Below are 14,212 nucleotides of genomic sequence, written 5' to 3'. Positions count from 1 at the left end.
TCTCACACCTTCCTGCGGCTGGCATCAGCTCAGCAGCAGCAGCGAGCTCAACCTCAAAATTTACGTAGAAAAGACCGAACGCGCGCGCGGTATTATTTTTCGCCGTTTCTTTTCCTCTTTTCGCAGCACAGGCAGACCGGGCTTTCCGCCGATTTCCGACGCGGCGATCGGGGATGACGCGAACACACTGGTCAGCTAGGAGACGCGCAAACTTTTGTCGACCACACGGTACGAGCGCTCGTCGCGGAATGAATGAGCAAAGGAGAGAGAATGCCGCACCAGCGGCGCGCCGAACGGACGAACCGGTGCTTGCTTGGCTGTTTTCGGTTGTGAGAGCGAGACGAAGCGACAGAACCGCAACCGCGAGCAGACGAGCGAGCCAGACAAAAGTGCTGCCAACCAATAACGTTCTTTGTGTTGTGTTTATGAATGAAATTAAAACCCCTCGGCTGGCTTGAGGTAACGGTGCGACACGGTGGGGCTTGATTAGTAATTTTGAGGACAAAATTTTAAATTCGACGAATTTAGGAACATACAGCCACTATCAGGATCTCTGATGACAAACAGTAGCGGTACAGTCGGGACCCGCTGGTTGGGGGTTTAATAGTTAGGTGGCTTTTTAGTTGAGCCCCCGTTACTTGAGCTGTCAGCCAACTAAAAAGCACCTGGGAAATCATAATAATTATGAATTATTCAATGTAAAATTGAAAAGACAACCAATAGTGGTAATCACGTTCAGATGTATGCGTGCCTTTTTTGTAAATGTAGTTGTGAAACTGTGAGGAAAACATTTGCACTCTTACCCCGGAGGTTAGTTTTATCGCTATTTACCCGTTTTACGCAAATCTATTGGGTAATATTTGCATATGCAATCTGAATAGCCTTTGTATTAGCGTGCAATTTTGTGTGAGGAAAAACTCGCGCTAGTGTTCGTGTGTTGAAATGTCACTTATCTCTATGTGTAATTCCGAGGGGCGAGCAAATTAGTTTTTGGTTTCTTAAACTTTATAAGGAATTTAACGACAATTTGATATTGGCAACACAAGTCAAAGTGGCAATAGCGTGGCGCTACAATCGGTTAATTTCCCATATTAATTTAATTCATCACTTGAAATGTTTCAATTCACCACTGACTGCGGCAATATGGTGTTTGATGGCGTTAGGGGTTTCATCGTGTTTTGGTTTGCAACCTTACTCAAGTAAAGATTCAAATCCTTACACAACTTTCCGAATGAAATTTGTTCATGCCTAGATGTCTGTTCTCTGTGATCTAGCATTAAGCAAATCGCTTATAATAATCTAATGCAAAAGCTTGTATAACAATTGTAGAGGTAACGTTTTGTGAATCGTGTTGGTCACATAATCATGATAACCACCCAAGTAACCATGACGCTGGATATAGAGCATTAATTTCACTTTATAGTGTATTGTACGACATGCGATATAAAGTTGTTTTATCATATAGGTACCATTAAAGTAGGTTTAATGTTGAAAGTGGCGCTACTATTGTTGGTTTAAAGCAAGCTTTACTGTGGTGATTGCTAAAGCATATAAAATGCTTGTTCCATATAGCTAATGCAATCAAATCGTAAGGAATGCATACTTACGGCAACATGTCAAAAAAGAAAAAAGTATGTTTTTCATTTTTCTATCTATTTTTATCTTCTCATGCCTGCTCCAATACTCTCACTCTAATATTTTTTTATTGTGTTTCGGGAATTGAACCTAGACTACTGAAACTGGACCACGATGAAACTCAGACGCGCTAACGCTGTGTGCTACGATTACCATGTATTTTGCACCTGGAAAAATGTGCAACATAAGGTGACGTATACATAGCTCGTGCCTTATTGAGTTGTGTTTTCAGCAGCTCTAAAAAGTTGTGCTGGGGTCTGAATCGAAAACAAGCGATTACAGAACCGATTGATTCCACAAACGAGGATAATACTAAGATATAAATTTGTCTGTGTTGATTCTGTTCTTTTCGTTTTCATACGTGCTCACTTCTACCAAAAAATACAATAAATAAGAAATAATACAAACAGCGCTTTAATCCTTTCTTTGATAAAATCGGGGCGTTATGTTAAATAACGAAACCAATACCCCACATAAGTGTTGTTCCCTCGGCATGTGATTGTTTTCGTGTCCCAGAAAACCATACAAAATATAAATTTTCAAACAGCACCGTCTGAGCTACGCAGCAATCCATGAACATTTTGGTTTGTTTTTCTTTTTTGTAATGGTTTTGTTCCTACACACTAAGATTCAGATGTTCCAGCTCAGTAATTTATATGCTGAGTTCAGTATTTTTTCCATCTTTTTACTGAGTTTTCAACAGCAGATTTATCTCGGTACGCTCGGTAATCGTATTTACCGTTCACCAGTAATGATATTTACCGTGCTTCAGTAACTTTTGACAGTTCATTAGCTGAGCTCCGTAACTTATTTACAGAATATCCGTAAAAGAAACAACCGAGCGTACCGAGTTAAATCTGCTGTTGAGAACTCAGTAAAAAGATGGGAAAAATACCGAGCTGATCTTAGTGTGTATAAAGGGTTTTTTTTTTTCGAACTGAGGGGTATTCTTCTGTTTACAACGAAAGAAACTTTAGTAAAGGCATATATAAAGTAATAAATGCTTGCATTATTGTTTGCCATGAAGCTTTTAACATGGTAATGCAATGACGCATTAATCAACGGCCCTATAGAACTATACCGAACTGTCAAAATCCCATAATGCCTCAATGCTTTCATAATGTAGATTAAACGCTTCATTACTTGACAGATGTAGAATAAAGAATCTTGCATTAGCTAAACTATAATATGATTGAATTAATGCTATGATATAATGCTTGTGGTTACTTGGGATGTCTGGACGAGAGTATAAAAGGCGATCGAACAATAAAGACGGTAGCAGACAAGCACCAGAACGCTCATTTATTTGCTACTCGAAATCCTTCGTTACCAAGCACTTTGAGAAGCTTAATCTTTTTCTAATCCCTCCTATTACCCAAGCCTTCGAACGCGAAAGGAGTTGGCTGGAGCTTGATTGGAAAAACTTAAGTCTTTGAAAAGAGTTACTTAGACCAAGCCCACTCATGGGCTCAATCAAGCGTTTTAACGTTAAGTAGAGCCCCGAACAAAGAAGCGAACCGCACCGGTCGCTGCTAAGTAGGGCTCGAAAGCGAAAAGTTTACGTACGGTTCGTAGCAGGGCTTAGAATATAGAGACACGCAAAGTACGGTCTCTATCCGTAGGCTCGTGCGCTCTCTCGCGTTTAGCTCTCTGTGTAACGTAAAGAGGAGACGAAAGAACATGAGTATGGATTTGTTGCCAGGTATATAGTTTCTAGAGAATGATTTTCTTGTTTTGTATAGGTAGGAATTTATTTTAGTTTGTATCAAATATTTAAATTTTTTATTTTTACTTGCTTTGAAATTTTCAACCAAACAATATCATAGATCGTTACACGAAAAACACAACAAATTGTCTGACATACAATTGTGATAGAGTGACAATACAAACGCAGAAAAATAATAGGTTTAAATTGACAAGCTTTGCTTAAGTATGTTATGAATAAAGTTTTCCCTTCTTCGCCAATTTTAGGATCATGCATAACGAAAATGTATTGATTTTCTTATAAAAATAGTTACGATTGTGATAAATCTGCATATACTGCTCAAAGTGGACTTCAACCTACAAGGCGGACACTACACTTCTGCGGAGGAAACTTCCTTACTTCAAACACTTCTTTCACGTTATATTAAAACCACTTGGAATTAGCTTGACTGTCTCGACTCACTGATGGACTTCGACTGACTTACTTTTATTTCATACTCGATGAGCGAACCGCTCTCTTCATTATTTTATCGAACGCACATATTCATTTGAGTGCCTAAATCTAAATCGTTTAACGCATACATAACAGTTCTTCCCTTTTTCAGAAATTGGATTAATCTAATTAATGCAATTGTAAATTTCAGATAACAATTATTGAAATAATTGAATGACCTATTCGCTTTCAGTGCGACATGCACCTAGCCTCTTCTTTGATCTAGTTTCGATAGGGCTTCTGATCATCACTTTCCTGTGTTTCGCCTGTCGTTCTTCCGATTGAAGTTGTGCTTCAGGAAACCCTGGGAAGTCTTGTTCTTCCTCGATAGATACACGTCGACGTTTCTGTTTATTTCTCACCGGCATAATCACCTTAGAGCGTCGATTCGGATGATACATCTTTTTTAGCTGACTTCTGTGTGCCGTCAAAACGTGGGTTCCTAACGCAATCATTCTGATCTCGTTGTCCTTTTTCAAAACAGCAATTACGGGCGAAGCCCATTCGCTCGCTTTTACCGGGGTTATAACGCCTTGTTCTTCCAACATATCCAGGTGTTCAAGAAATTTGTCCTTAATTTTGTAGGGCACTTGATACGCACGTTTGAATATTGGTTGATCGGGTTTAACTGTCAGTTCAGCCTCATACCCTACAATGGGATCTGAAAAATCCTTATCAAATATTTTTGAATATTTTGTTTTTATCATACCTAAGGCTTGTTGCTCTTTGGTCGTCTGTTCAATGTTGTTAATGAATAGTTTTTTCCAATTTGGATAGAAAGCCTCCATCCAGTCCCTTCCAAGCAGCGGAATAAAATCCCTCTCACTTTTCAACACTATCATTGTGCTTTTGATTTCAAGGTCGTTAATGCACACTCTTACAGAAATCTGTCCCACTACTGAAAGCTTAGCACCATCTACCACAACTAACTTCTTTGTACAAGTCAAAATAGGAATGTGTTTAAAATATTTTCTGTAGAGGTTCTCACTCAACACTGCTACAGCTGAGCCAGTGTCGATTTCCATAGTGAGTTTAATGTTTTCAATTACTACCTCCACTAAGCATGGTTCAGTAATGCTGTTCACGCACGAAATTTGCATGCAACTGATATCTGACTCCGCACTAGAATCACGTAGCTTCAAACGATCGAATTTGCTGACTTGCTGTGATTCTACAACCTGTACCTCATCAACAACTTTACAGCACTTCTATTTTGCAATATGTAACAATTCCGCCTTATATGTCCCCTACGCTTGCAATAGTTACAAACTGCGTTACTGTGCGTATTGCGATCATATCTGTCGCGGCTATTATCACGCTCCCGACTGCTATTCTGCCTGGTAAATCCATTATTCCTACCCTGTCCGCGATCAAAACTCCTGCTTCTTGAACGATATCGGCCTGAATATCCAGCTTGCTGTTGGTTGTAATCATCGTCTTTCTTTCTGCCTAACCGATATTTAGCAGACATAACACCTGCACCAGGGTTAGTACTTTCAACTTCTTTGAAACGCTGGCCCGCTAGTTCACTGCTTATTATTAACTTTTCAACCTCCTTCAGTTCGATATCATCCTCCGAAAGCAATTTTTTTTGTAAGTCCTTATCCTTCAACCCAAAAATCAATCTGTCTCTTATCGCCTCATTTTTGAACTCTTTAAAATTGCAATTTTCTGCCAATAAATTGATTGCCAACACAAAATTTTCTGTAGACTCATTTAGTCCCTGGAACCTATTTGCAAATTTATAACGGTACATTAATGCAGGTTCCGTTTTGTCAAAGCGAGCTTTAAGTTTTTTAACAATATCCTCATAAGATAGGGTGCTCACGTCTTGCTTAGGAAAGAGTAACTTGATTTCATCGAATAACTCGTCACCACCTAAGGACATGAACCAGGATGATTTTTCTTCATCTTTCACCTTGTTAATACGACAGAGAATCTCAAATCGCTCAACGTAGTTGGTAAAGGATCTGCCAGGTTGGTAGTGATCGATGGAACCATTGAGCCCAGAATTCGACATTTTAATATTTTATTCCTATAACGGAAAAGAAAAGGTCTTTCTTACTTACAGGAATTCAGCTACAATCCTTCGCTCACCGTACTATCTCACTAGGTATGCTGCTGCGCGAGTTGAAAATCCTCACTGCTCACTGCTCATGCAACGTTGAACTTCTCGCTCTCTCGCTGTCGTCATGCACTCTCAACCACCTGCTCACTCTCCGCTTCCAGCAACTAGCCTGATCAGCTCATGCAATGCTTGATCCCAGTACGCTACTGCCACGGGCTGCCGATCGTCTGTCTGCGCTTGACTCGATGAACTCACTCTCTGGAGATCTTGCTCGATCCCGATGTCCTCTTCCACGTAACGCACTCTTTACGTTCTTCCTAGTTATCACAGAGATTCTCGAACCGAGGCTGGCTAACCACTCGTTTGGTATCTTCGGAACTCACGATCCTAATTATCACACACGCTGACCTCACTTGCTACTGAAGGTAATTGAATATTCTATTGAGTATTGATGTCGCCGTAGACCAATGGCGTACCGATGAAAAAAAGAGGCTGTGAAGAAAATTTAACAAAATGGTGTAACTATCACGCCACTTAGTGATTTGAATGAGGTTCACAATACCAAATAGGCAAATATTAGCAATTTGTTAATTTGTTAGGTACTATTAATTCGCCCAACAGCACTCTAGTCTTTTCTGCGAAATGACTACGAGTTTCTGTCTGCGTTACCGAGTTTCTTCTAGCAAACAACTTCCAAAGACAACTCTTATGAATACTTACGTTTACTCACTCTAGAAATTAATTCCTGTCTGAGCTCGTTTACCTCGTCGCCAGTTGATAAATCTGTATATACTGCTCAAAGTGGACTTCAACCTACAAGGCGGACACTACACTTCTGCGGAGGAAACTTCCTTACTTCAAACACTTCTTTCACGTTATATTAAAACCACTTGGAATTAGCTTGACTGTCTCGACTCACTGATGGACTTCGACTGACTTACTTTTATTTCATACTCGTTGAGCGAACCGCTCTCTTCATCATTTTATCGAACGCACATATTCATTTGAGTGCCTAAATCTAAACCGTTTAACGCATACATAACAGATTGTTCATAATCACACCTTTAGTTTTTGATTCGGCCGATCGTTTCGAAACTAATATTTGAAGAAATGTATAGTGATTCAGTGAGTTTTGCTATTTTAACACGTACATGTTTGAGCCGGGGTTGCTACGCAGCAAGTAAAGTTTGGTTTCGCACATTTAGAAAAATGTCCAAATAAATAACTCGCGAAGTTCGTTCCGAGAAGTTCCAAAATTATCGTCATCCGTCGCAGATTCCGGTGAGAAGATGTGCGTATTTTCTAATCCGGAAAGATACCATTTGACGGTAATAAGTGACCACAAGGTTTTCTTTCTTCACTTTCCGGGCTGAGATCCCCCGCTTTGAAAGAGCTGTGCCTCGCCTTTCGTTTTGTCGTGAATATTTCGAAAAAGGCAAAGGAGTTTTGGTTTGATTGCTGTTTTTGAAAATGGTGGTCGTCAGTGGGTGGTTTATTAAATATAAATTTAAACATATAAATTAAATAAACGAGACATTAGGAAGAAAGTGTGCGAAATGGGAAACTTCACCCTTGTAGAAACAATAAGGCAAAGCAGAAAAAAAATCTGCGAAGACCCCATGCGAATAACACCGATCATACAGAATAGGAGGTTCGACATTAGATCTATAAAAACAACCCAAAAATTGGGGAGATCTTTCCAATATTACACATTTATTCACAGCTCTTTTATCCACATTTTCATATATTTAAAACATATTCATCAACATGTTATCTGGATCGTTTGGTACAATATGTCCACGCATCCTTCCTCCCCTGTAAATTCGAGAAGTACCTTGCCGAAAGAAAATATTCTGTACTCCAAGTATTTCGAAGAATCATCTTTGCGCATAAATACAACGCAGTAGACCTGGCCGCTTTGATGCATGTGTCATATCTATGATATGCTGCAAGCCTCAATATTGACAAGAAAAGTAACACGATTGCTTTCCAGGGTGATTCCGTACTGGCTGCGTATGTATAAGATAGATAAGAGTAGTTACGATTTTTCAAAGATGCTTTGACTGTACCTAACTCAATTCAGATATCATAGAAACACTTCAGTAATTTTTTTTTGTGTAAAAACAAACTTTAGTCATACCGATAATAATCTAAAAAAATGTAGTCGAGCTGCCAAGTTTCATCAATTAAAATAGGCGGTGTGCAGGACTGCCATATTGTAGGTTACTCGTTATAGAAAAAGCAAGGTGTTGGATGTTAAAATCAGGGTTGGTAACCATCTGTTTCGTCACCGACCAACGACGAAAAATTAAAAAAGTTCGTCAGCTAATAAAACTCCGTCACTTGCATCATCATCAGCGACCGACAAAGAAACCACGACGAGAATGAACCGAAAATAAAACAGGGAGCTATAGTTTTCGTCATTCTCTTTTGTCTCCTTTTGCAACGACGAAAATGGAACACGTTTTCGTCACATCGCATCCGATTGCAGACGAAAGGCGAACCAGTCAAGCTTTTATTGACGATTTAGCCTCGATCTTTCAGAGCTGACGATTTAGCTCTGATGGTATGCTTGTTGCGCTGCCAATCCGAAGGTTTTTGGTTCGATTCCGAAAGAAGGCGGGTTTCATTTTTGCATTTTTTTTCTGGTCAGCCAATCACGTGAGGCTGATTATTCGTTCGCCTCCCCTGTTCGGTGCAAGCCACTCAACGAAAATGCCAATAAAGAGAAACGACAAAACTTTTTCGTCGCGACCAGCAAACTGACTGACGGTGTTTGAAGAAAAATATTCAAGAGCTGCTGACTCAGTGACGCAGACTTTTTATTTCCCGTTGTCGTCAGTGATTATGCTTCAGCTCCGATGACTATTAACAACCCTGGTTGAAATACATCAACTCAGTAACAAATTTTGAAAACGACGTATAATCAATGCTACACCATTGATTATACGTCGTTTTCAAAATTTGTTACTGAATTGTTGTATGAAGTGCCAAAACGGAGAGTGGGCTCATTATGTACTTTGACAAATACGCAGTCTACTTCAAGCGCATAGAATCTGCTTCCAACAAAATATTCATATACCAGCATCCAAAGGATCGCAATATACATATATTAAGATTTCCGATTGATGCTTTGTAACTAAAAGGTTGTGACTGAGTACCCAAGTAACCACAAGCATTATATCATAGCATTAATTCAATCATATTATAGTTTAGCTAATGCAAGATTCTTTATTCTACATCTGTCAAGTAATGAAGCGTTTAATCTACATTATGAAAGCATTGAGGCATTATGGGATTTTGACAGTTCGGTATAGTTCTATAGGGCCGTTGATTAATGCGTCATTGCATTACCATGTTAAAAGCTTCATGGCAAACAATAATGCAAGCATTTATTACTTTATATATGCCTTTACTAAAGTTTCTTTCGTTGTAAACAGAAGAATATCCCTCAGTTCGAAAAAAAAAACCCTTTATAGGAACAAAACCATTACAAAAAAGAAAAACAAACCAAAATGTTCATGGATTGCTGCGTAGCTCAGACGGTGCTGTTTGAAAATTTATATTTTGTATGGTTTTCTGGGACACGAAAACAATCACATGCCGAGGGAACAACACTTATGTGGGGTATTGGTTTCGTTATTTAACATAACGCCCCGATTTTATCAAAGAAAGGATTAAAGCGCTGTTTGTATTATTTCTTATTTATTGTATTTATTGGTAGAAGTGAGCACGTATGAAAACAAAAAGAACAGAATCAACACAGACAAATTTATATCTTAGTATTATCCTCGTTTGTGGAATCAATCGGTTCTGTAATCGCTTGTTTTCGATTAGGATGAATTCAGACCCCAGCACAACTTTTTAGAGCTGCTGAAAACACAACTCATTAAGGCACGAGCTATGTATACGTCACCTTATGTTGCACATTTTTCCAGGTGCAAAATACATGGTAATCGTAGCACACAGCGTTAGCGCGTCTGAGTTTCATCGTGGTCCAGTTTCAGTAGTCTAGGTTCAATTCCCGAAACACAATAAAAAAAATATTAGAGTGAGAGTATTGGAGCAGGCATGAGAAGATAAAAATAGATAGAAAAATGAAAAACATACTTTTTTTCTTTTTTGACATGTTGCCGTAAGTATGCATTCCTTACGATTTGATTGCATTAGCTATATGGAACAAGCATTTTATATGCTTTAGCAATCACCACAGTAAAGCTTGCTTTAAACCAACAATAGTAGCGCCACTATCAACATTAAACCTACTTTAATGGTACCTATATGATAAAACAACTTTATATCGCACGTCATACAATACACTATAAAGTGAAATTAATGCTCTATATCCAGCGTCATGGTTACTTGGGTGCTTCTTCCGTCACAAGTTGGAACTCTTGAATCCAAAATCCTTGAATGGTCTTGGACCAAAACTTCAAAGAACGCCGCTGACTGAATCTTCTCCGAACAAATCCGCCTTCCAAAAATCCGCTCAAACAATAGCTCCAGAAAATTCGATCTCCCAATATTGAACAGCTGCTCCTCTACAATATTCCAGCGAAAATCCTTGCTTGATCCTAAATCGATTTCCTTTAATTTCGCAATCTTCAAAAACCTGGAAATGGAAAATATTTGAAAACGCAGAAAAATCTGACAAGCAGAAAAAAGACCGTCTAGCCTGGTCAAGGCCTACTTACCGAGTATGAAAAAAACATTTACAATATTATGACATATTTTTATGAGATGCATGTAAAATTTATATGGCAACACGTCCAAAAACGATCTAATTCATGATTTACAAGTCGATCTATAATGCAGATCATCATACAAAACGATTTTGTTGGATATTTTTCGAAATTTGTTAGTTTTTTATTATGGAATTCCAAAAAATGTACAATTTGGCTAAACGAATGTCTAGGCAAAAAATGACATTTGAAGGGTTTTTATCCTCGTTTTTGTTTCAGTGTATATGTAAGTGTGATGTATCACATTTTTATAAAACAGTACTAGATATGCTATCACTACGATAAAAAAGTTTTATCATAAAATCTTTTATATGAGTTTCCTGACACTTTTTTGAAAAAATTTTGGCCTCGGCTAAACGAATGTCTATCACTGCACAGTGGGAAAAATCGACCCAAAAATCGGATCTTTTAACGCCGCTGGTTTCAATACGTGAAGTTGACCATTTCTGACGTAAAAAATTACGAGAAATCGATTGGTGCTAAATTCATTCACCGCACGGCACGGGAAGTGGTCCATTTTGCCCCATTTTGCCCTTTTTTCATACAAAAAGAGAATCAAAATGTACTTTCAAACAACTAACACGACTGTAGATCGTTGAACATAGCTGCAGGTGTAATTGGAAGTTAGTAGCAATCATAAGAATACATAATAGATCCTTTTTAATGCTTATTTTGCCCCATGCGCCCCAACAACTGCTGGATATTCACAATTAAACTTTTTTTTCCTAATTATGAGTGGATATTAAATGTTACTGATTTGAAGTTTATTTGTTAGGCATACACAAAAAGCGCTAGATCTATTATCACCAGGATCATCTTCGGAAGTTGTCCGATTTGCACCATTTCGCCCTATTTTTATGAAAAAATGAGATTTAAAATGTATTTATGAAAAAAAATAAATACTGCTATGGAACGTTGAAATTAGTTTTAGGTGCAATTGGAAGCTAACAGTTATCATACGCATATATGAAAGATATTGTCCCTATTTTTCCCAACATGCCCCTAAAACTGCCAGATAATAACATATTTTATATGGGTTTGATATGTTACTGGATGCAAAACATCAAGTCATGGATCATTTTTGATATATACAAATACGGTTTATCGATTTATACTAGAACCGTTCTCGGGAATGGTATGAACAGCTGTCCATTTCACCCCAATTGGCCCTGATTTTTTGTCATGTGATGAATAAACTAATTTGCCCTGATTTTTTACCGTCCTTTCAGTACCAAAAGTCCATCAATTTGCACATAAGCAAATGCGGGAAATCAATTCATACACGAGGCGACAACAAATCGGGGCAAATTGGGGTAAAATGAACAGCTATTTATACCCTCCCAAGAATGATTCTAAAGCCAATCGATAAACCGTAAAAAAAAGAAATTTAAATCAGTAACCTTAAAAATCCATTCATTATTATGTAAAATTCACAATTTCCAGCAGTTGTTGAGGCATATGGGGCAAAATAAGCATTTAAAAGGATCTTTCATATGTGTTTATGATTTATATTAACCTCTAATTACACCTGCAGCTAATTTCAACGATCTACAGTCGTGTTAGTTGATGGAAAGTACATTTTGATTCACTTTTTGTATGAAAAAAGGGCAAAATGGGCCACTTCCCGTGCCGTGCCGGTGAATGAATTTAGCACCAATCGATTTCTCGTATTTTTTTACGTCAGAAATGGTCAACTTCACGTACCGTAATCAGCGGCGTTAAAAGATCCGTTTTTTGGGTCGATTTTTCCCACTGTGCAGTGTCTTGCCCCTAGGGTCAGATACTAGGGTGACAATGGGTATTATCGGCAGGTTTGTTCTCTTCGTCATGGGGGGTTTTTGTCAGCCAAATTGCCTGAAACTTGGCCATATAATTCAGCTTAGTTGGGAAGGATTTGAGACCAACTCTGAGTTCAATAGGTTTCGAAAAACCCCTTAAGACGAAGAGAACAAAACGGCCGAAAATAGGTAATTTCCCCTATATGCTGAAGCAATTTTAGGATGATTGATACCGATATTGCTACTAACCTACCGAAAATCCCGAGGATTGTTTTGAGTGAATACATAGGCCCGGAAATCCGGATTTTCCGGTACCCACGGCAATCGGACCGGTCTAACCAAATATTATATCGATAGACAATGAGTTTGTGAGTTGAGCCAGAAAAAAAATAAAATCGGTGGAAAATTGACGGAGATATGATCATTTCAGTTTCGTGGGTACCCGGGTACCCTGCCGGCATTGTACGGGTGTTTTTTTGCTGGCCACACTACGGTTAAAGAAGGAATTGAAGTTGTACCAAAAAAAAATGACGATTTGAATAAAAATCCTACTCAGATTTCATTTGGAAGCTGACCCCGAACTATTGCATGGTAACTAGTTAACCTAACTTGATAATTTAAATTGTGTTATGAATTTTTTCACAACAATCTAATGTATGGCTCTTAAAGAGGATAGAAATAAGGTTCTAATGCAACTTTGATTTCAAAATTGGTCGATCCAGTTTTGAATCACACGGAAAACAATTTTTCGTACAGATTTAGGAAAAACATAAAGGCTTAGGTGAACTTATATTAAAAATTTCATATGAAATTTGCGATAAGTACCTACGAATCAAATCTAATTCTTTATTTTTCAAAAGAGTCTATAAGAACGAGTGGATTGAATGAAAGATGACTGAGATATGATCGAAAAACATTTCAATGTTTTTGAGGAGATGATCCCAAACTTTTGCACCGGACTGTAGTAAGTAACACTGTATATTCAGAATTAGGACCACGTCGTCTACAAACAAAAATATGTCTAAATCAGGGACTGGAAGTTATTATGAGATTTAATTTATTTTGTACATTTAGCTAGACAACAAGCACACTTGATGGTAATGTGAAGCATTATCCCTAGCAACAAGAACTTCCATTTATTTTAGTGTTTGTTGTGAGATTCCCTTAACCGACCGTTCAGAATATGGGTACCGCACGGTAATTCAAAAACATAAGGCAATCAGGTTAAAGGTTATCCACTTATAAATGACAAGATTGACAAACCTTTTTGAATTGAATGAAGGAAGAAACGGGGACAACCGTACCAACCGTTTCGTTTTAGGCTAATGGTGTTTGAACATAACATTGTTGGGAGTGGTGCTGCCAAGAAGGTTGCACACTCTGTTTTAGTTGGCATCTCTTCTCCTGGGATGGGGCACAGGCATTAATTTCTTTAGGAAATGGGGTCCATAATAGGCAAACAAAAACTGTGTTATTTTTTCGATCGTCGGAGGTACATTCTGAGCTAATAACATGAACATCTAGAAAAACTATCATTTCCATGTAATTGTCGATAACTTTGCTTTAAAACGAGTTAAATTCATTGAAAAAGCTCTGGGCAGTTACTAAGGGGTTCACTAGTCACTACCAGTATTCCAACCCTAAGTTGAATGAACACTATGTTTGGTTTATGTGCTCGTCCAACCTTCATGGTATCTGCTATGAGAAAATGTTAGCCATCGCTTTATCGCTCTTCTAGAATAATTCTAATTATTAGTCACGAGCTGACCAAATGACATGTGTCAGATGAACA

General features: G+C 38.2%; 1 protein-coding gene across 1 annotated transcript; it reads right to left on the bottom strand.

The window, feature by feature from the left end:
- Positions 1 to 3,657: 3,657 nt before the first annotated feature.
- On the bottom strand, positions 3,658 to 5,013 carry LOC134290485 (uncharacterized protein K02A2.6-like). Its single transcript, XM_062857636.1, has 2 exons — positions 4,542 to 5,013; positions 3,658 to 4,481 (listed from the first exon to the last, which is right to left on the bottom strand). Exons 1-2 carry the CDS (start codon positions 4,930 to 4,932, stop codon positions 4,012 to 4,014), a joined length of 861 nt encoding a protein of 286 aa, XP_062713620.1. The 5' UTR covers positions 4,933 to 5,013; the 3' UTR covers positions 3,658 to 4,011.
- Positions 5,014 to 14,212: the final 9,199 nt, after the last annotated feature.

This window comes from Aedes albopictus, chromosome 3 (assembly GCF_035046485.1).
Source record: "Aedes albopictus strain Foshan chromosome 3, AalbF5, whole genome shotgun sequence".
NCBI classification, from domain to species: Eukaryota; Metazoa; Arthropoda; class Insecta; order Diptera; family Culicidae; genus Aedes; species Aedes albopictus.
Note: the sequence above shows the minus strand (reverse complement) of the source record. Positions and strands in the feature narration are given on the sequence as shown.

Excerpts from the sequence above, each read along its gene's own strand:
- LOC134290485 (XM_062857636.1), bottom strand. The coding sequence starts at position 4,932 with ATGCAAATTTCGTGCGTGAACAGCATTACTGAACCATGCTTAGTGGAG. Across the intron at positions 4,482-4,541 it reads CAAAGAGCAACAAGCCTTAG|GGTATGAGGCTGAACTGACA; the intron begins GTATGATAAAAA and ends ATCCCATTGTAG.